This window comes from Lutra lutra, chromosome 9 (assembly GCF_902655055.1).
Source record: "Lutra lutra chromosome 9, mLutLut1.2, whole genome shotgun sequence".
In the NCBI taxonomy this organism is placed as follows: Eukaryota; Metazoa; Chordata; class Mammalia; order Carnivora; family Mustelidae; genus Lutra; species Lutra lutra.
Window position 1 is genome coordinate 6,894,148 of NC_062286.1, and position 22,731 is coordinate 6,916,878.

Genomic DNA, 22,731 nt, shown 5'->3' on the forward strand with positions numbered 1-22,731 from the left:
GCTGAATGAATAAATTGAAACTTGGAACAACCCCCAAAAGCCGGTTCTTTTGTGGTATGTGTTTTTAGTGTCATTGCGAAAGTTCCAGATGGTATGCAATTTTTATTTTTAAAGTCTTCTCTTTACTTAAATCCCGTCCTCTTTTTTTCCTCAGGGCACTCTCCAGGAGCTTTATTAACTCATCCTTTTTTTTTTTTTTTTTTTTTTTTTTTTTTTTTCATTTTACCCCTACCACCTTTTCTTTTCTTTTCTTTTTTTTTCTCCTCACAGCATATTTTAGAAACTTTTTAAAATCCTTTAATTCCATTTCAGACTATTCAGAAGACTGAACTGTTCTTCTCTTTGTTTATAGTCTCTCTGGTACATTTTTTATTTTCTGTGGGTTTTTTGTTTGTTTTTTATCTGTAGGGTAAAATTGCAGGGAACCCTTTAGGTAGAACTGTAGGGTTTAGGTGCAATGTATTGGATATGGTTTAATGGTAACACTTTTCCTGTCTTCTCCTATAGAAAGAGTTCAAAGAAAGGTGCACTCAGTGTGCTGCTGTCTCTTGGGGTCTTACTGATGAAGGCAAATATTATTGTACTTCTTGCCACAACGTTACAGAAGTAAGTAACATATGTCATTTATGAATCTGCTAAGGTTTTTAAAATTATGGTTTTAGCCTGATATGTGGCATAGTTCCCAGGTAATATGTTTTTGTCAGTGCCCAAATTCCAAGAATAAAAGTAGTCTTCCAGGTGCTTACACGTGAGCTAAGTAATGAGTAAATTAGATTTAGGATGGGTTTTTGAAATGATGTTGGGCCTCATTTGTAAATAATTTCATGATTCAGACTGTGTAGTAAGAGGGAAAATAATTAAAGTTATACTTAGAAGGTGAGACAGTTTTTTTATTAGTTAAGACTCATGGAAGAGTTTTTAATATATTGGTAGCTTAAAGGTTTGGAACATGGAATGTTAGAAAGACTGAGGACTTTTGGGAGTATTGGAAATAAGCTTCCTTGTCATTTTTTCTTTGTATAGTGCCTTAGAGATTACAAAGTGTTTTCTTATCCATTATTTCATTTTCTCCTCACAGCCACCTGTGAGATATACTATTGCGCCTGTCCATCGATGGGGAAAGTAGGGCTCATGATGAGTGAGCTTGCCAAAGTCACACAAGTATAAAGTGTTGAGCCAGGACGTGAACCTGAGTCTTCCGACTACAGTGGCCATTTTACTCCATCACACCTGCCTCTTGCACTAGAGATTGTCGTACTGTCTTGCGTGTAACCTTGGTAGATAGGCCCCCTTTGCACTGAGAGTGCTAGGTCCTGTTCCAGTTACCACACGTTCCGGGCAGTATAACCAAAATAATCGAGGGGTGTGGACAGTCTGCTACTGGACAGGCTGAACATGCCAGGACTCCTCTCTGGAAAAAGATTGGCTCCAGGTCTGTAGAACCCGGAAGGAACAAGCATTACATTAACCATATAGACTTAAGAAAGGCAAATTTGGGACAGAGGAAAGTAACTCTGTAGACTTATGCTTTTGGTCAAGGTGGAGTAACAGGACCAGATTTACCTTCCTACCTTAAACCACCAAAAACTTGAGTAAAATATATAAAACAACTAAAGAAAATTTTCCTTGAGGAAAAGTGGCTAATTTACGTTGTTGATCACACAGAGCTTTTCTTGAAACAATCGTTGTTCTTCAGTATACAGCTACAGTCCTTATGCCTGCCTGCTTCCCACTTAAGTCACACAGAATATTAAAAAAATGCTAGCTCAATGAAATTTTGTGGGTGGTGGATATTTCATTATCTTGATGTGATGGTTTCATAAGGATGTAGGTATGTGTAGATACACACACATGCATATGTATACACATGATCTTGTACACTTTATTTTTTATTTTATTTTATTTTTTTTAAGATATTATTTATTTATTTGACAGAGAGAGAGATCACAAGTAGGCAGAGAGGCAGGCAGAGAGAGGGGGGAAGCAGGCTCCCCGCTGAGCAGAGAGCCCAAAGCAGGGCTGGATCCCAGGACCCTGGGATCATGACCTGAGCCGAAGGCAGGGGCTTAACCCATTGAGCCACCCGGGCGCCCCTATTTTTTTTTTTTTTTTTTAAGATTTTATTTGCTTGAGCGAGAGCACGCACACATGCAAGAGAGAAAGAGTGCGTGGTGGGGGTGCAGAGGGAGAAGCAGAGGCAGACTCCCTGCCGAGCAGGGATCCTGATGCTGGATCCCAGGACCCTGGAACCACGACCTAAGCCGAAGACAGATGCTTAACTGACTGAGCCACCCAGGTGCCCCTATACTTTATTTATTATTTTAAGATTTATTTTTTTATTTTAGGGAGAGAAGGTGTGTAAGCATGAGTGGGGGGTGGGGCAGAGGGAGAAAATCTCAAGCGGACTCCTCGCTGAGCATGGAGCCTGACTTGTGGCTCCATCCCATGGACCTGAGATCATGACCTGAGCTGAAATCAAGAATCAGACCCTCAACCGACTGCGCCACCCAGACGCCCCAACATGTACACTTTAAACATGAGCAGTTTGGCCCTCTTGGCTTTGATGCAAGGGAGGCACTAGCAGTGTTTCCCAGGATCGTTTCTGTAGCAGCAGTGCAAACATAAACACAACAAGGGATGGTTGTGTCTAATTGGACTATTCGCCATTAGTACATGAAGTCAGCATGCTATTTTTGTGGAAATTGAACTGCATTAACTAATTGCCTCTTTTATTTCTGTCTTTGGTAATGTTCCTGTTTGATTCTGATGAAATCTGCTGCAGTCATTTTAACTCGAAAGATCCTAATCCCACTACACTAACTAGTTCCACATTTGAAAGACAGCCTGTCTAGAGTAACTTGTCAAGAATGTAGCATTCTTTCTTTTTTTTTTTAAGATTTATTTGGGTGGCTCCGTGGGTTAAGCCTCTGCCTTTGGCTTGGGTCGTGATCCCAGGGTCCTGGGATCGAGCCCCACGTCGGGCTCTCTGCTCAGCGGGGAGCCTGCTTCCTCCTCTCTCTCTCTCTCTCTCTCTGTCTACCTCTCTGCCTATCTGTCAAATAAATAAATAAAATCTTTAAAAAATATATTTATTTATTCATGTTAGAATGCGAGCAGGGACAGGGGCATAGGGAGTGAATCTCCAGCAGACTCTGAGCTGAGCACGGAGCATGATGTGGGGCTCAGTCTCACGACCCCGAGATCATGACCTAAGCTGAAACCAAGACTCCAACACTTAACTGACTACACCACCCAGGTGCCCCAAGGATGTAGCATTCCTAAAGCTGGGCAGAATCTCTATATAGGCCAAGAACCTAACTCAGGGCCTTCCATATGATAGGCAGAGCTATGATTGTACAACTCCAGTGGTTATTCTTGGCTTCGTGGTACCCCTGGCATGTTCTTTGTATAGCATGTGATGCGATCTGTGCTGCCTGGAGTGGGGTGCTGTGTGCTGGCCATGTTGATATCTAGTGGGTGGAGGATGGCCAATGAGATGTAGTTCTAGCTATGTAGAGTAGAGGTCATGGTGCAGCTTTCTCTGTTTTTTCTGAACCCTCATTGCCCTCCAGGTCTTAGCTTGTTTGTAATTCTCAGGCTGTGGATACTTGCTATAATCTGGAAAAAGGCCTTCTGAATTAGTAAAAGAATAAGAATGTTACATTGGTGTATTTTAAATAGGAAAACCTTTTTCAGGTCTTAAATCTAGACAATTTAGACAACGGATGTTCTTGTAGATATTTCATAAAGGTGTAGGCTAGAATTGTGTGAGTTCAATAGATTTTTATGACTATAACATTAGATTTATTGTAGAAAATTTAGAAATTAAAAAAATAAATAAAATGAAATAATTGCATATGCTTCCAGAACAATGTATATCTCTGTGTCTGTAATATCTGTAGAAAATGTTCATAACAACTTGTTTTTAGGCTTTTAATAATGTTTATTGATACCTGAAGAAATCTGTCCATAAAAATAAAACTTATCTACTATTTGAAAAAAAAAAAAAAGAAAATTTAGAAATTATAAAGATGAAAGCTAAAATCACCAGAAATCTTGGGGCACCTGGGTGGCTCAGTCAGTTAAGCATCTGCCTTCAGTTCAGGTCATGAGCCCAGGGTCCTGGGATCAAGTCCCATGTGCAGCTCCCTGCTCAGTGGGGAGTCTCCTTGTCCCTCTCCGTCTGCCGCTCCCCCTGCTTGTGTTTTCTCTCTGTCAAATAAATAAAATCTTTTTAAAAAATAATAAAAATAAAATTACCAGTAATCTCAGTAGTCAACATTTTAATTGCTTCTTTTAGGCTAGTTTTTTTCTTTGTATGGAAGGGAAAGGGGATGTGGGTGAGCACTTTTGAATCTTCTATCTTAATTAAATATTTTCCTGTGTTATTCTAAACATTTGTGTACCATCTTATTGCCTATATAAATATCCCACAATATAACCATTCAGTAATTTAATTAATTATAGATCCAGTTTTAGATATTTAGTTTTTTCTAGCTTTTAGTTATTTCACATTTTATTTAGTCCAGATTTTAAGCCTTTTTATCCCTGCCTACTCTTAATACATTGTACCCATCTTAATACATTGTACCCATCTTTGTAGGGTAACTGCTTTGGTATGTATTGTTGTGTCTTCTGTTTTCAATGTGGCCAACCCAGTCCATCAGAATGGCTTCGAATGTGGTTTCTGTGACTAGAGGAAATACATTCCCCAAATCCTCTTGTTAAAGATGTTTCTTTTACTCTTAATGAAGGCTGAAGATAAACTTCATTCCAATCTCTTAAGCTAAGAGAAATACACAAATCTTACCTGTTTTTTTTTTTTAAGAAGTATTCTTTTTTTTTTTTTTAAAGAATTTATTTGACAGAGATCACAAGTAGGCAGAGAGGCAGGCAAAGAGAGAGGATGAAGAAGGCTCCCTGCTGAGCAGAGAGCCCGATGCGGGGCTTGATCCCAGGAGCCTGGGATCATGACCTGAGCTGAAGGCAGAGGCTTAACCCACTGAGCCACCCAAGCGCCCCAAATCTTGCCTGTTTTTAAAAAATCTTCACCTCTCCTCCCTTATTAAGACTTAATTCCTTTATTCTGGTTGTGAGAGAGGCAGAATACGAGGTACCAGCCTTTGAGAGCACTTGGAGTTGAAGACCGTGGGATGAATTATGCTCACCATTTAGTCATTCTAAAGTTGTGTAGGTTTGATTAAAAATAAAAAGTAGTACTTTCATAATTTCAGAAATGAAAACTGTATTATTAAAATATATAGAAAAGCAGGATGAAATGAATCTGTATGTAGCATAGTCATTGCTGGTTATAATAAATACAGTTCTCTTAATTCTGGAGTGTGTTTGGATGGAGGAAAGAGGGAACAAATTTGATTTTAACATTAGGTTTTGTTTGAAAAAATTAGAAAGTGACTTAAAATAAAACTTTATTCATTTGCCAGACTTTTCTTTAGTGTTTACAGTGTTCCAGGTACTGTTTTGATTAGTGAAAAATTTTGAATGAAAAAGCAATGTAAAGATTAACCAAAATGTTACAGTTGATATAGTTTTCCCAAAATGTTACTGTTCTTAATCCTGGCACTCTCAGTTTGGTTCATTATACTTCCCAGAGCATGCTTGGAAATATATTTAGGCAGATGTAAAAGTACCTTTTTAATGGTCTGTCTGTCTCCTGCAGAGATCTAAGGAAGTCATAAACACTGGGGCTATTCCTAATACTAAAATACAAGCCATCAACCGGGGACTTAAAAGAAAAAGAAAACTCGGTAAGCCCTTTCTTCATTGTGCTTAGGGATGTGCAATGGGATTTTAAATAGATTCTCGAGAAGTTGCCAGATTTGTAAATCGGTCATCCAGAGTGGAATGAAAGTGGGTAATTGTTGATGGTAAAATTGGAAGTAAGTGTCTTTAAGCATATCCTGTTTTCATCCTGCTTATGGTTGCGAGTTGCTTTTCAAGTGGAGCAACTATTATGCAAAAAATAATGGAGTGTATTCCTTCTTATCTGTTGGCACGTTTCTGTTCTTGTGATCTATTCAGAATATGATTTTTCTGTGCTTTTAAAGAAAAATGCTTACTTTCTGAAATTATTCAAGTATGGAATTGTCAGGTTAGGCAAGTTTAACGTGATGTTCAACTTTTTTTTTTTTTTAAGATTTTATTTATTTATTTGACAGAGAGAGATCATAAGTAGGCAGAGAGGCAGGCAGAGAGAGAGGAAGGGAAGCAGGCTCCCTGCTGAGCAAAGAGCCCGATGCGGAGCTGGAGCTCGAGCCCAGGACCCTGAGATCATGACCTGAGCCGAAGGCAGAGGCTTAACCCACTGAGCCACACAGGCGCCCCTGATGTTCAACTTTTAGAAACCCATTTCTCACACTCAATTTTGAACACACCCTTTTAAAATAGGAAAATTATTTTCCTTAAAATAATCTTAGCAGGGGTGTGCTCTGAAAGGTAATCTACTTCATTAATCCAGTGAGTACATATAATTAGTCATGATTGAGAATAATCTGAGGTAAAGTCTAACTGATGCTTTTTATTTCTGTGACTACGTAGGGCCAAGTTCTCCAGTTCGAAAAAGGCTAACGATGGGGGGATTCTTGTGGGTGAGGAAGCTTTGAGGATGCACACACATTAAATACAGATCTATCAGTGTTTGTGAAATATCTCTGTGAAATACATTGTTATTCTTAGATGAATAACAGACAGAAAGCCTAAATGCTAACTTTTGTTTCTGTTTAACCTTTAATAGTGACTATTTTTGTTAGGCTAGAAGCTGGTTACTTTTTAAATTACATTTTATTAGAGTAGAACTTTATTAATTTGGATGTAACTTAAGTAACTAAAATGTAGAGTTTCAACTTAAATTGCTGCAGGAAATCTAGGTGCTTCAAAGTAGCTGTTAAGTGCCTTACATTCAACTTCTTTGACACAGCATAGTTTCTAAGACTGTAAAATGAGAATGTTAATACCATTTGCTATGGAAAATAGAAACTCTGAATTTAGAATATGCCTCACCAGTTGCAAGAGCGGGGTTCTGGAAGAAGAGTGCACACGGGTACAGTTTGAAGAGTTTTGCTCAACTTCAGAATGCATCAAGTAGAGGCTTTCTCCTTTACTCATCTATGACCCAAGAAACTGAGGTAGTGAGCGGGGAGAGAAGTAGGAGCCCTGTGCAGGGGAGGGGGATCTTGGAGTCCTAGTGACAGACTTCATAGGCTAAGTGTAAAAGGTGCAGATTTTGTGTTTTTCAGAGAGTCGTAGTATTTATCCAGCAGGGAGGAGTAAAACATTAGGCTCTTAACGGATACTAATATTTTCTTTACCTTGTAGTTCTCTTTAAACAAGTAGCTCTGGCTGTGGTGGTGGCACATTTCTTCACAGTCTCTTAGGGTTACTCTGAGGATTAAAGAAAATAACCTATTTAAAATACCTACTGCGGGGACGCCTGGGTGGCTCAGTTGGTTGGACGACTGCCTTCGGCTCGGGTCATGATCCCGGAGTCCCGGGATCGAGTCCCACATCGGGCTCCCAGCTCCATGGGGAGTCTGCTTCTCCCTCTGACCTTCTCCTCCCTCATGCTCTCTCTCACTGTCTCGCTCTCAAATAAATAAATAAAATCTTTGAAAAAAAAAATAATAAAATAAAATACCTACTGCGTACCTGATGCCCAGGCAGAGCTCAGTAAGCGTTAGTCTCCTTGCTTCCGGTGTCTCCCTGTAGCCTAGAACTATTTCCAGAAAAGCAGAGTGCCGTTGAGCAGTTTACTTTCTCTGAGTGTTCTCACTGCCCTTTCCTACACTCCTGGACCATCAGATCTTGGCTTTTGTTCATTCATTCTCCAAATACTCATTCTTCCTGTACTTTGTGAGTTGGAACAGAGGAGGGGAGAAGCAGAGGCTGAGTATTGAGCATTCTTTCCCTTAGGATTCTGCAGGGTATTGTCCAGTACAATACATTTCATTGTCCGGTACATACTATTAAAACTTCATTTTTTAACTTGGTGACTATTCATTTTTCTGCCTTTTATGTTACTATTTCAGAAAAATTGTAGATAATTTAAAATATTTCAAATCTGAAAAATTATAAAAATGGGGTTTAGCTTTAACATTTGTGTCCATATTCGCTGGATTGGAAACAGAAGATTATAAGGACGGAAATCCTATTCAGGAATATAAAACACTTTGAGCTGTATTGTGTAAAACACAATTGTAACTCTGTAGTAGCATGTAGTAAGTAGGAGTACAAGTGTCTGAACCGTGTTATCTGTCCTCTAGAGAAAGGCTGGGATTGGTATGTGTGTGAAGGTTTTCAGCAGATACTTTATCAACAAGCAGAAGCCTTAAAGACCCTTGGAGTAGGCCCAGAATTAAAGGTAAGTCCATAGTGTCTGGATGCAGTCTTACATTTTGTTTGAAGAACAGTAGGATTTAGAGTAAAACTAAGGAGAAAAGTAGGATTATCAGTAATGATACTAGGACTCCTGGAGGAATCATCTTTTTTGATTTTTTTGCTTTACTCCTTTCATTAGATTGTTAATTCTCAGAGTGTGTTCTACAGGGTATTAATAAGCAAAGAACCAAAAGAAAATAAAAAGGTTTTAATCTTCAGATAATTAGGAAACATTAAGTTAAATAAAGTAAAACAAATAACTTTGCAGACATTTTGGTGTCTTTTATTGTTAATGTGCTTGTTTGATTTCCAAGGGAATGTAGTATCCAGTATTCACAACTTGAGAACAAAGTCCTTTAGTGTGGTATATACGTGCGTGTGTGGCATTGATCAGGATTTTGAGTTCCAGAATATGCTTTGGGGAGTGATAGATTAGGCCAGTGGTTCTCAATCTTGAATGTATACCAGAATCACCTAAACACAAGTTACTGAACCTCATTCTGGAGTTTCCGATTCAGTAGGTCATTTCTAACAAGTTCCCAGGTGACAATGATGCTGCTGGTCCAGGGGCCACACTTGGACTTTGCTGCCCCTCCAGAGTACCACAGTATCCCTGCTGTTGTGTGAACTTCATGTTCCTTCATCTGGTTGAAGCCATTTCAGCCGTGATCGTATAGTGGTTAGTACTCTGCGTTGTGGTTGAAGCCATTTCAGGAATTGTTTAGAAAGCCAGTTGGTTCTCGTATACTCGCTTTGTACCCATTATTGGAAACCGGGTGCGAAGAGAGCCAGCCTAGTTGGAGAGAGGGTTTTACGCATGTGTAGAATGAGTAAACATGAAATGATAGGACAGTGTGCTCATAAGTGACATTAAGGGCAAAAAGAGAAGGTAGAAAGATCAATGTGGATTAAAGTCATCAAGGAAAGATTTGTAAAGGAGCCTTTGTTGTTCAAACCAGTGTTTGGGGCAAGCCAGCAAGAATGCCCTCTAGAATGATGCATGGCCCAGGAGGACTCTGGGCCTACCCTGCGAGGTATTATAGGATTTAAAAATACAAAAACATGAGTGGGGCACCTGGGTGTCTCAGTTGGTTAAAAATTCAAAAATGTGAGAGACCAGTTGGCACCCACAGTGGTGATCTGGGGGTTTGTGAAATCTGGGGGTTTCTTTCAAGTTATCCTATGTTATAAATGCTTTGTAATTTATAGTTTCATATAGTTATACCAACCAACTAGAGTAGGGTTTACTCCTATATGGTTTTCTACCCACTTTATCAGTGTTAATCCCTAAAACAGTTCTGTCTAAAATTAGCCAATGAACATAACTGTTTAGACCTGGCCATTTCAATGGCACAGGAATGGCATTATGCTAAGAACACAGGGTTTTCTATTTACTGGGTGGGTCATTTTGGCCAATTTACTCAGTTCTTCAGTGGTAGAATGGAATGGTAGCTCTCTTGCAGTGTTGTGTTCTCGAAGTAATGGATACCTCATACCTAGTAGGTGATGAATAAATAGAAAAGTTGTTTTGTTATCTTATTTTACTTCCACTTGGACCCCATAGCAGCTTTGCCTCTAATTAGAAGTGTGGTCATATAGGAGTTGCCTTCTTTCTCTCATTCTTAATATGCTAAACTTACAAAAGGAAGGGATTCAACTAGGTGATCTGTTTGGCTCTTCTTTAAAAATCTAAGATTATGAAGAATTTATTCAGTGTTTCCCATATACCTGATTTTGCGATGATAATTCTTTTTAAGAAATGTAAGTAGGAAAGTAAGAAGACATTTAGATGGAGGGCAGTGTATAAAGTGTAAGTGGTCTGGATGGACCAGTGTGCTTGCCATAATCACTACTCATTTCCCTTCTACCTTAGGATGAAGTTTTGCATAACTTTTGGAAGCGCTACCTGCAGAAGAGCAAGCAGGCCTATTGTAAGAACCCGGTTTATACCAGGGGAAGGAAAGCTACGGTAAGTCAGGAGTGAGAAGCGGGATGAAAAGCCGTTTCTGGTGTAATGCAGAGATGAAGACCGGTCCAGTCTCATCTGGATTCATGATGTCAGAGAATTGTCAGGGAAGAGGTTTCTCTTGTAGTCCAGAAGGAAAGGGTCACTGAGCTAATCACTGGAATTAATTTTGACTTCTTATTTGACTAGTTGAAACAAATTTGTAGTTAACTTCTAAATATAAGCTTAAGGACTTTCCATGAATTGTAGTATTAAAAATTTTTTTTGCACGTTTTTCCTTTTGCTTGGAATACTCACTTACCTGGTATTTCATGACACAGCTCAGTTATCTCTGCTCAGCAGGCTTTATGTGAAGAAAAATAAGTCTGGATGCCTCACCACCCGCTCCCACCACCCCCAGAGCATTTACATTATTAGTTTTCTTTTAACTGCGTTATGGATGTGCCGTGGGACATTCCATTGGGGGTATGGGAAGATTCTGCCTCTGAGAAAGGCATGTTTGATAAACTGCTATGTTTGATGTGTGGTACTTACTCTTCAGGGCTGAGAAGAGATTCCGAATCTATTTGACGTACATTTCTTAAGAGCTTGGAGACGTGGCCCAGTGGATCCTTGTTTGGTTGGAGTCACCTGGGTTACACATGCAGAGCTGAGTGATCCAGGCCTGAGAAGTCCGGGTCTGAGTGAAAGGAATAGGTCCCGAGAAGGAGAAGTTTAGAGCAGCGGAGCCATGTGAGAGAGAATGATGGAAGGGGCACTGACCTAAGCAATTCGTGTAGGAAACTTCCTTTTTGTACCTGGTACCGTGCATTTAAATAAACTCCAGAGGAATAACTTGAACAGACAATTTTATAGTGATGAAGTTATGAAATACCATCCTCTCTTGATGCAGGAGGCGGGTGCTGCAGGAAAACAAAAGATGCCATGTGGGTCTTAGGTTGACACTTCGAAAGAGAAAAGAAAAGAAAAGAAAGAGCCATCCAGGCTGTTAAGAATCTGATCTTGGGGCACCTGGGCATCTCAGTCGGTTAAGCATCTGCCTTCTGCTCAGGTCATGAGCCCAGCATCCTGGGACCGAGGCCCAGGTCAGCCTCCCCGCTCAGCGGGGAGTCTGCTTCTCTGTCTGCCATTCCCCCCACTTGTGTATGTGTGTGCGTGCGCACATGTGCACGTGCTCTCTCTCTCTCTGTCAGATAAATAAATCTTTTTAAAAAATTTTTATTTCCTTTTTTATGAAGTATGGGTCATCTATTTTATTAGTGTTCTCCATTGGATTTAAAATAAAAATCCATTAAAATCCTAGAGGAGAACACAGGCAGCAACCTCTTCGACCTCTGCTGCAGCAACTTCTAGATAGACACGTCTCCAAAGGCAAGGGAAAGAAAGGCAAAAATGAACTTTTAGAACTTCAGCAAGATAAAAAGCTTTTGCACAGTCGACAAAACCAAAAGATAGATGATAGAATGGGAGAAGAGTTTTGCAATTGTCTTATCAGATAAAGGGCTAGTATCCAAAATCTGTAAAGAACTTACCAAACTTAACACCCAAAGAAAATAATCCAATTGAGAAGTGGACAGAAGACATGAACAGACCTTTCTGCAAAGAAGGCATACAGTTGACCAACAAACTCATGAAAAAAATGCTCAACATCACGCCATCAGGGAAATACAAATCAAAACCACAGTGAGATACCACCTCACGCCAACCAGAATGGCTAAAATCACTAAGTCAAGAAATGACAGATGTTGGTGAGGAAGCAGAGAAAGGGGAGGCCTCTTACACTGTTGGTGAGAAGGCAAGCTGGTGCAGCCACTCTGGACAACAGTATGGACGTCCCTCAAAAAGTTGAAAATAGAGCTACCCTACCACCCAGCAATCGCACTACTAAGGATTTACTGCAAAGATAAGAATGTAGCGATCTGAAGGGACACATGCACCCTAATGTTTGTAGTCTCAGAGTGTCCACAATAGCCAAACGATGGAAAGAGCCCAGATGTCCATCAACAGATGAATGGATAAAGAAGATGTGGTTTATATATACAACAGAATATTATGCAGCCATCAAAAAATGAAATCTTGCCATTTTTAACGAAGTGAGTGGAAGTAAAGGGTATTATGCTCAGCGAAATAAGCCAATCAGAGAAAGACAGTTATTGTATGATCTCATACATGGAATTTAAGAAACAAAACAGGATCGTAGGGGAAGGGAGGGAAAAATAAAACAAGATGAAATCAGAGAGGGAGACAAGCCATTAGAGATTCTTTTTTTTTTTTTATTTATTTGACAGAGATCACAAGCAGGCAGAGAGGCAGGCAGAGAGAGAGGAGGAAGCAGGCTCCCTGCTGAGCAGAGAGCCCGATGCGGGGCTCGATCCCAGGATCCTGAGATCATGACCCGAGCCGAAGGCAGCGGCTTAATCCACTGAGCCACCCAGGCGCCCCGCCATTAGAGATTCTTAATCGTAGGAAACAAACTGAGGGTTGCTGAAGAGGAAGGGGCGGGCAGGTGGATGGGGTAACTGGGTGATGGACATTAAGGAGGACACGTGATATAATGAGCACTGGGTATTATATAAGACTGATGAATCACTGAACTCTACCTCTGTAACTACCAATACACTATATGTTAATTAATTGAATTTAAGTTAAAAAACGACTTAAAAAAAAAGAAACTTAGTCTTCTCAAATGTTCAATAATTCCTTCATGCTTCGAATGTGACTGAACCAAGAATAGTAAGAGGCCTGCATCTGCATCCTGGCTCCAGTGCTGTGACTTGTGTGATCTCGGGTGAGATAAATTACTTAACACTCCCAGAAAAAATGAACAAGCGATTATTAAAAATCAGGGTAGGATAAGGGAGATGGAAAATGGGGTGGCAGGAAAGGGTGTTATTTGTGGTGTGATCAGGGAATCTTAGGTGAGAGCGAGCCATGGGGATTATCTTGGGGAAGAAATGCAGAATTTCAGGCCTCCCCCAAACCTACTGATTTAGAATCTGCATTTTAACACAGTTCCTAGGTGGTTCCTGTGCACACTAAAGTTTGAGAAGCCCTCTTCCAGATAAGACATGGTGGTGGCTGGGATAAGATGGTAGCAATGGAAGTGATAAGGGCTAGGATTCCAGATAAACTTTGGGTCGGGTCATCAGAATTTCCTGATTGGTTGGATATAGGGTGTGAGAGAAAGAGAGGAGTCATCAAGGATGACTTAAGTTTGGGGCCTCATACAACAGGTGGGAAGGGAAGAGCTATAGTTTGATTTTTGACAAGTTAAATTTGAGACAGCTGCTGGACATCTGAGAGGACATTCCAAGTACTTAGATTTCCAGGTCTTCAATTCAGGAGAGAGGACTGTGTTAGAGATAAAAATTTGGATGTTGTTAATGTATGTTATAATTTCTCACATCTCAAATGCCATTGTTTGGAAGATGCTCCATTATTTTAAATATCCCCAAGAATGAAAATAACGCTGCACATCAAACTGTGACATGCCATTGGTTATAAGATACACCCTGATGTCAAGGACACTAATATATGGGGGAGAGGCAGTGCATTTTAGAGTCGAAAACAACATAGTAGGTGGTGTTTAAAGTCAAAAGATCAGATGACGTCACTGAGGAATGAAGATAGAGAAGGGGACCAAGTTCTGAGCTCTGGGTCCCTCTGGGATGAAGATGTCTGGATAAAAGCAAAAGTCTGAGGAGCAACTGGTAAGTTAGGAGGAAGCCTGGAGAGTGAGAGGGCGTTCTGGAATCCAAGGAACAAAGTGTTTCAAGAAGAGAGAAGTGATTAACCTTGAAATGCTGCCGCCTGGTCGGGAAGGAGAAGGGCTAAAAATGGATGAGCAGAGCAGTGGAGTCGCAAGTGTGATTAGAATGAGACTTAAGATAGACCGAGAAGAGAGAAAGCGGGGACAGCGAGTCTGGATAACTCTTCCAAGGCATTTTGCTGCAAAGAAGTACAGAGAAATTATATTGTAGCTGGAGTCAAGGAAAGTTTTTTTTCTTTTAAGTGGGATAAATAATAGCATATTTGTGTACTGATAGAAATAATACAAGAGAGAAGAAATTCTCAATGGGGAGAGGGAAAATAGAAATGAGGGATAAGCTTTGAGTAGAAAGGGTGGGATTGGGTGCCCAGAGGGGGAAACTGGCTTTTTTTTTTTTTTTAAGATTTTATTTATTTATTAGTGCACATGAGTGGTGGGGAGGGACAGTGGGAGAGGGAGACGCAGGCTCTCAACTGAGCAGGGAGCCCCATGTGGGGCTTGATCCCAGGATCCTGGGATTATGACCTGAGCCGAAGGCAGACGCTTAACCAACCAAGCCATCCAGGCGCCCTGAAACTGGCTTTTTAGATGGCAGCTTGGATAGTCCACCAGAAGAATCGGACAGAGAGTAGATTATGTGGTCAGGTTCCTGGCAGTTGGTTGCTTGCCTAAGCTTGTGGACATTTTCTTCTGCAGTTGCTTCAGATTTCTCAAAGATGACACAAGTATTTCATCCCTGATTTTTTTTTTTTTAATTTATTCTCTTGTGAGTTTCCTTAACATGAATTTTACCTCCTCTTGATAAGATTGAGTTTCCCGGTCTGCATGGCTGATAATGTGGCTTTTTAACTGTGACCAGTTTCCCCAAGGTTATGTCAGCTAATGAGGCCTTTAGGTAGCCAGCCAGCTGACCTTTCTTAGGAACACTCTGACCACCATTTCAACAATACACGTGTGAAAAATTAAACAATGGTATCAGTGTGTTTGTCAATTAAATGTTATAAATAGTAAAGTACCACAGGAGTTCAGGGAATTGAGAAGTCATTGAAGAAGAGTTGGTTGGGGGGCGCCTGGGTGGCTCAGTGGGTTAAGCCGCTGCCTTCGGCTCAGGTCATGATCTCAGGGTCCTGGGATCGAGTCCCGCATCGGGCTCTCTGCTCAGCAGGGAGCCTGCTTCCCTTCCTCTCTCTCTGCCTGCCTCTCTACCTATTTGTGATCTCTGTCTGTCAAATAAATAAATAAAATCTTTAAAAAAAAAAAAAAGAGTTGGTTGGAAAGACTGCATGATACAGTAAATAATGGATTGGAGAGAAAGAGAAGAAAGGATAGTCCAGGCAGGAGAAATGGAAGTAGCAAAGATACAAAGTGAAAATTCCCAGGTATGCTCAGTGAAGAGAAGCCAGCAGTATGCCGGAGTCATTATTGATTGGTGTAGCTACTATTGGTGTAGCTACTAGGGCTACAAGAGAGTTGCTAGTTAGAGGGAGAAGGAAGCCTGGTGTGTCTGCTGGAAGCCTGTTACCTTGCTCACCCTTGTCTGCAGACATTTTCCAGGAGCAGCCTGGAAAGCCAGGAGCACAGTATAGAGGTAAAACTCTTAGTCTTAGGAACATGGCAGATGTTCTCTAGAGTAGTTTATTTTATGGTGTTTCAGATGGGCAGGACTTGGTAGCTCGTGGAAATGAATTGCATTTTAAATTCCAATGTAATAATTTTATGTGTGTTATTTTGCAAATAGGTATTAGAAGATAACCCAAGTCATTCAGACTGGGATAGTGAGCCTGACCTGCTGAGTGACTTTAGCTGCCCTTCTGTTGTTGAAAGTGGACCAGACTCTCAGCTCGATGGTCACACTCAGAAGCCTTTCCCTATCAGCAAAGTGTCGCAATCAGGTAAAAATGAGAATCAGACTATCTAGAATTTTAAAGCTGGTAATGCCCCTTAAAAATAGTTTAGTCCAATCTTTTCATATTCTAGGGAAAGAAACTTAGCCTGGCAAAAAGAATGATTTGCTAAATCATTTGGCTGAACTAGGTAAATTAAATGAAATCTTAGTGCAATTTTTAAAAAGGTACATTGTTTCCATGTAAGTATTTTTGTGTAATTTTTAAAGGAACTTAAATAATACGTGGATCCAGAGAGAAGAAAGCTCGCACAACAAAGATTGTATATGTGTGAGCTCAGAATTTTCAAAGAAAAGTTGCAATAGAAAGATGACAGATCTTAGTCATATGGTGAGATAGGTAAGCGTCAAAGACGGTATGTCCAATTTTTAAGCATAGACTAAAGCAAAACTTACCATATTGTGTGTATGTGTGTGAATTTTACTTTCTGATTTAACTCCATAATCTAAAATAGATAAGGAGTATATTTAAGGTAACAGATATAGACCTTCTCAAGGCATTTATTCATGCTTTTCATTGTTTCCACACTACATTTTTTTTTTTTTAAACATGATGGAAAACAGACCTCAGAGAACAGACCAGGCTCTTACTATAGATTACTAGAATCTTGATGCATGCGGACGGGGTTCTTTGGGAAATAGCTTCCAAACTGTCTGGTGTTAGGGATTGTGGAAATCTGGGTTGTGTGGTTATGTAACATTTTCAGCAAAACATTTTTTGTATGATTGCTGCTTTGCAGGCCCCTTGCCCTCCAAAGAGTAAAAATTCCTTTTATCAGTATATCCGCGTTACTTGCTGGACTGCACAGTGACACAGATATCAGATAAGTTACTTTCTGTGTCCAAAGAAGTAAAGGACGTAGGATCACAGAATGATTGGACAGCGGTGAATCTTCAGTTTCTAGCTCCGTGCTCTCAGGCCGGCCCCAGCTCACGCTGTCCCCGACAACTAGGACTCTCAAATCATCCGAGCCTTTTAGAGCGTCATGATTGTTTACCTGTGTTAAGTTTTCGTTTGTGTGTTTGTTTTTTAGTAAATGAGGATCCTTAGAGCTCTATTTTATTTTGTACATTTAGAGTAACTACGAATGTAACCCTTACTTCAAAAATCTAAAATACAAAATAGTCAAAGGAAAAATCACCGGTAATTGTGTCATCCAAAAATAACCACGTTGCCGTGGTAGATCATTCCAGAAGGTTTTTTATTCACATATATAGAGAGAAAAAAGGAGTTTTATTATTTGTTTTTATAAAAATGTGTGCTACTTCTTCATTCCTAACATTTTTTAATCAAAATCCTCCATGCATGTAATTAAAAAATGTTTATAAAGCTTGTTACGAAAAGATTATAGTCCCTTGTTCACCTAAATGTGCCATTCCTAAGAGGCATTCATTTTCAGCTCTTCTGCAGCTTCCATAGCTCTGTAGCACATGCTTATGGTACTACATCTTGATTTCTGCTTTTGGACGTTCGCTATTAAATTCCCATGATGAAAGATGAAGTCTTGGCTCTTCCACACGATCCCCGCTGCCTGCCCCTCTCCCCGTGTAGTCACCAGCACACAGTTGTGCATTTTTTTCTTCTCTTTTTTCTTAAGATTTTTTTTTTGACACACAGAGATCACAAGTAGGCAGAGAGAGAGGGGGAAGCAGGCTCCCCGCTGAGCAGAGAGCCTGATGCGGGGCTTGAATCCAGGACCCTGAGACCATGACCTGAGCTGAAGGCAGCGGCTTAACCCACTGAGCCACCCAGGCGCCCTTATGATTACATTTTCTGTATATATTTTTGTTTTCCCAGAGTCAATAATTAATCTTGTTACTTGTTTAGTTTTCTATTTATTTTATTACCAATCTATAATTTATTACTCATGTGTCTCCATATTTCCTCCCAGTTCTGAAAATGTCCCAAATTCTGAGATATTCTACCAGTTTCATATTCTGGAAGAAGTCTTTGTGGAACTTCTGATCTACTCTAATCTGCAATGATATATCACTAGACCTATGACCCGGCTATCTTTGGGATCTCTTTACCAACATCCTGAAGATTCTCTTACCGCTCTTTTGTTAAATTCCTTATTTCCTTGACTGTGTTTCATCTTTTCCTGGTTTACTCCCTTGTTTTTGTGGTACATCTTTTCTTACTTTACTGAGGATATTAATATGATATTGATAATATTTCCCCTTGACTTGAATCTTTTGTTCTCTGCTTTTTGTATTAGAGGGTTTCTTCAAATGTTTATGAGCCTAATATGGCTAGTCTTCTTAAGAATGGAGACTAAAAACTGAGTGGAAGCCTTATACCCGCAGTGAGTTTTGTCAGTTGTGCTGTGCATGATCTAGCTGGACTATTTTCTTAGCAAGCCTCCAGCATTATCATCTTTAAATCTTTTCCCCCTGAGCTGGTAGGATTTTCAGGAGAAATCTCTTTGAGTCATCTGTTTGGAGGGTGTAATGCTGGCTGTTCTAGGAACCAGGTGGGTAGAAGGCCTGCGCGGGGGAGTGTGGGGCTTGGGGGCTGTCTCGGTACTCAGTATGTACACTTTCACTTAATCTTTCTGTTTTTAATAATGTAGCCTATTCTCAACTGTGTGTATGATTGACATGCCCTATTCCAGAGACCTTTTGTTTTACCTTCTCTAGAGGAGAAATTCCCAGTTTTCTTCCCAGATTGGCAGGGAGGGGGGCAGTAACGGGGGAGGCAAGCATTTGTTGCATGGAGTTGGGGCAGGAGTCTGAGCCTCTGACTGCTTCCCAGTCAACTCTTGGGCAATCTTTCTGGTGTTAGACCTACTTTCACCCAATTTCCAGGGTTTAACCAATTCTGGAGCTTTCTTCTTTCTTTAGACGTCCCCAGGGGAAAGTTACATTGGCTTATGGTTTTCCCTTCTGCTGTCTTTGAATCCAGCTTTCTCGACACTGCTAAAGCAATAATTACCTGTACATATGCTTTCCAGCTTTTAAAATTTTATTGCTGTTGTCTTCCTTCTCCATGTTATTTGTTCTTCAGTTTATGTCTATTTTTTAAAAAATTCCTGTATAATTGTTGTAGTGAGACAGAGCAGAAGCTACTATGTGATTTCAATCTGCCATCTTCACTGGAAGCTGCCATACGTTGGAGAGCCTCTTTCTCTCATTTTATGTGTGTGTGTATATATATTTATATGTATATGTAGATATACACACACATATATATATATGGAAGCCTTTATATATATAGATTTTTCTGATATAATACCTTGTTGAAATCTGCGTCTTTGTAAATTCTTTAAAAACAGTCGTCCTCAAACTTAACATTCCTCAGAATCTCCTGGAGGCCTTGTTAGAGCACAGATTGGTAGGCTCAATAATTTGTAGCTCTGATAAGTTTTCAGGTGATGCTAATGCACCTGGTCTAGAGACTGCACTTTGAGAACCACCGACTTAAGCACTGAGTGAATTGGTATGTAGTTTTCCATTGTGTAGAGTTACTTATTTAAATTTCTACTCCTGTCGGTTTGGTCGTTTTAAATTTGTTTCATATTATAAACGGTACTGCCACAACATGCCTTGACCTTGAATCTTTGCATGTTTTATTTATTTATTTATTTTAAAGATTTTATTTTATTTGTCAGAGAGGGAGAGAGAGAAACCAAAAGCAGGGAGAGAGGTAGAGGGAGACCTAGACTCCTCGCTGAGCAGGGAGCCCAATGCAGGACTCAATCCCAGGACCCCAGGATCATGACCTGAACCCAAGGCAGATGCTTAACCTACTGAGCCACCCAGGCTCCCTCTTTGCACGTTTTAAAAATCTTTTCACTCTGGTGAAAATCTTGAACCGCTGGCCTCTTTGTCACCAAATATTTATTGGATTCCTCCTTCGTGCTAGAGCCTGCTTGGGGCCCTGGGGACACAGCGATGAGCAAGGTTGTCTGCCTTCAGGGTGCTTAGATTGTTGTAGGAGGAGCTGGACAGTAAGCACACATTTATTTAAAAGTTCAGTTATTGATAAATGCTATGAAGAAAGGATTTATAGGACTTGGAAAGGGGGATTTTGAGAAATAGTTTAGAGAGATTTGTCCAAGAAATCGTGGAGTCGCTTGGGGTCATTCTTAATCCTGCTCTCTACTTATCCTGCTTCTGGCTTTAAATACCAGCTACACGCTGATGACTCAGAAATTTCTGTCTCTCGATTCTCTTGTGACCTACAGATATTTTTTTTTTGAACTACAGATTTTTATATTCAATTATCTACTTACATATCCATTTGTACAGTTAGTAGAATCTTGCACTTAACACATGCAATTCTAAAACCTTGATTTCTTTCATCAAACCTGCTCATTTGCCATCTCCCTTGTCTCAGTAAATGGCATTTTCATTCTGCTGGTTGCTAAGGCCCAAACTGTCAGGATCACACTTGTCTTCTTTTTCTCTCATACTTCACGTTCAGTCCACTGGCAAATTCTGCTGACCCTGGCTTCAAAATATGTCCAGATTCCAACCACTTCTCACCACCTGCACTGCCACCACTCCAGTCCAAGTGCTTGTCATCACTGTCCTAGATGATAGTGTCCTGTGTCCACTCTTGCCCTCCTATAGCTCCATTCTTCCTACAGCAACCAGAGAGCTTTTTAAAAATACAAATCAGGTTGTTCCTCTGTTTAAAACTCTCCAGAAACTAATTACAGTATCCAGAATAAAAGCCAAAGTACAGAACATGACCTACAAAGTCCTGTGTAATATGGTTTCTTTCTCGCTTTTATTTATTTTTATTTATTTTTGAGAGAGAGGGGGACAGAGGGAGAGAGAATCTTAAGCAGATTCCATACCCAGCACAGAGCCCCACATGGGGCTCGATCTCACAACCCTGAGATCATGACCTGAGCTGAAATCAGGAGTCAGATGCTTAACCAACTCAGCCACCCAGGCACCCTCTCACTCTCTTTCTTATATCATTTTCTACCACTTTCCCTTTACCCCTGATGCTCTCACCACACTGGCTTTCTTGCTGTTCTTTTTTCTCCCCACCCCGAAGATTTTAGTTATTCAGAGTGTGTGTGAGTGGGGGCAGGGACAGAGGGAGAGGGAGAGAGAAGGTCAAGCAGACTCCACGCTGAGCTCGCAGCCTAATGCAGGCTGGATCCCTTGACCCTGAGACCATGACCTGAGCTGAAACCCAAGAGATGCTCAGATGCTCCACTGACTGAGCCACCCAGGCGCTGTCCCCCTCCCCCCCCCCCCCCCCCGATCCCCGCTCTCACTGTTCCTTTAAGTTCACTCCTGCTGATGGACTCGGTGTTCTTCCTGAGACTCTCAGGAGTTATTCTGAGTTCAGTCAGGTCTCCGCTTAGATGCTGTCTTCCCCAAGAGGCTTCACTGAGCACCCATATAAAGTCGCACCTGTCTCTTCTATTCCCATCACTTTGTGTGCCCCTACATGGCTATTTTTCTGTGTGGCATTTACCACTGTCTGTCAGTTGTGATTTTTTTTCTATTTAGTGACCGTCTCCCATTACTAGAATGTAAGTTGGAAGGGATGTGAGACACTTCCCTGTCATTTCCCCAGACCTAGAATGGTGGCACAACAATGAGATGAGTGAGTGTTGAGTGAATGAACAAGGGCAAGTTATGTCCTATGGTTAGGGTGCTTGGAGGATGGGAGTGGGAGGAGGTGCTGCCCTAGTCATTGTTTCGGAGAGCTTCTCCCACCTTCAGAGGGACATGTGGGGTAGGGCATGCATCAAAGCAGTTACATACTTTTTGTTTTGCTTTGTAATTGTTTATTCTTGTATTTATTTGAAAAATTGTTCCTATTCACTCTAAAAAATTCAAGCAGGTCACATCCCTCTTTAGAATCTCGTGCTACTCCTCTCCTGTAAAGAACCAGTGATTACCTTTTTCGTTGACTTCCTCTAAGCCATCATTGCTGTTTATTGCCAAATTGTTCTTTTAAGGATTGTATCAATTATAACTTGATTTTAAGATATTGAAAATGCTTCCTTGTATTCGTTTTGTCGTTTTCCTTCTTTTGTTGTCCAAACAGTTACTTGCACTTAAAAAAAAAAAATCTCTCTTTATCCGCTAAGAAACAGCATCCATCTGTTCTGGCTCTCTCGATGGAGTCGAATATTCGCTACGAAAGGAGAAGGGAATCGTGAAGATGACAGTGCCAAGGACACTTGCTTTTTGCTATCTGTCTTTACTGTGGCAGAGAGAGACAATTACTCTTTCGGATCTTCTGAGGTAAGCTCGACCTCTTGTATAATGATGTCTTTGCTGATTATCTGTGTGAACCAGGGGACAACCTTTGGATATCTTGAATTTTACAAGGTGTAAATTGAGGGAGAGACAGGAAAGATTGGGTAGCCTGAGTTCTAGTTCTGAAATGTAATCTTTTGGCGGGTAACTCATCTCCTTGGTTTCCTTATTTATGTAGTGAAATAATGGTATTTACCTTACACAGGATGTTGGAAGATTAATTATCTCATGTGAGATAATTATTGTGAGTCTAAAGACAAAAAGTGACACTTGCGTAGCTTAGTGGTAGTATTAAGTATTTTGCATTTCTAAGAGAAGATGAACAAATGAGCTTCCTGTTGGCAAATGGTCATTAGTAGCCCCACAGCAGCTTGCGCTGGTGTCGGTAAGAGCTACAGTGTAGGTTCTCTGTGTTTATAAGATAAACTGAGAACAAAAGTATTAGAAACCTGTTAGTGAATGGTC

At 40.5% G+C, this 22,731-nt stretch overlaps 1 protein-coding gene across 4 annotated transcripts in view; it reads left to right on the top strand.

Annotated features, from left to right (window-relative positions):
- The window catches only part of TAF1B (TATA-box binding protein associated factor, RNA polymerase I subunit B), a 77,547-nt gene that overhangs the window by 965 nt on the left and 53,851 nt on the right, over positions 1-22,731 (top strand). For 3 of the 4 annotated variants that reach the window (XM_047744570.1, XM_047744571.1, XM_047744568.1), the window contains exons 2-7: positions 508-606; positions 5,681-5,768; positions 8,280-8,377; positions 10,268-10,363; positions 15,868-16,021; positions 22,095-22,251. In XM_047744570.1, coding sequence (XP_047600526.1) covers positions 508-606; positions 5,681-5,768; positions 8,280-8,377; positions 10,268-10,363; positions 15,868-16,021; positions 22,095-22,251 — 692 coding nt within the window. The remainder of the gene's footprint in view (positions 1-507; positions 607-5,680; positions 5,769-8,279; positions 8,378-10,267; positions 10,364-15,867; positions 16,022-22,094; positions 22,252-22,731) is intronic. The other variant, XM_047744569.1, reaches the window with a different exon arrangement.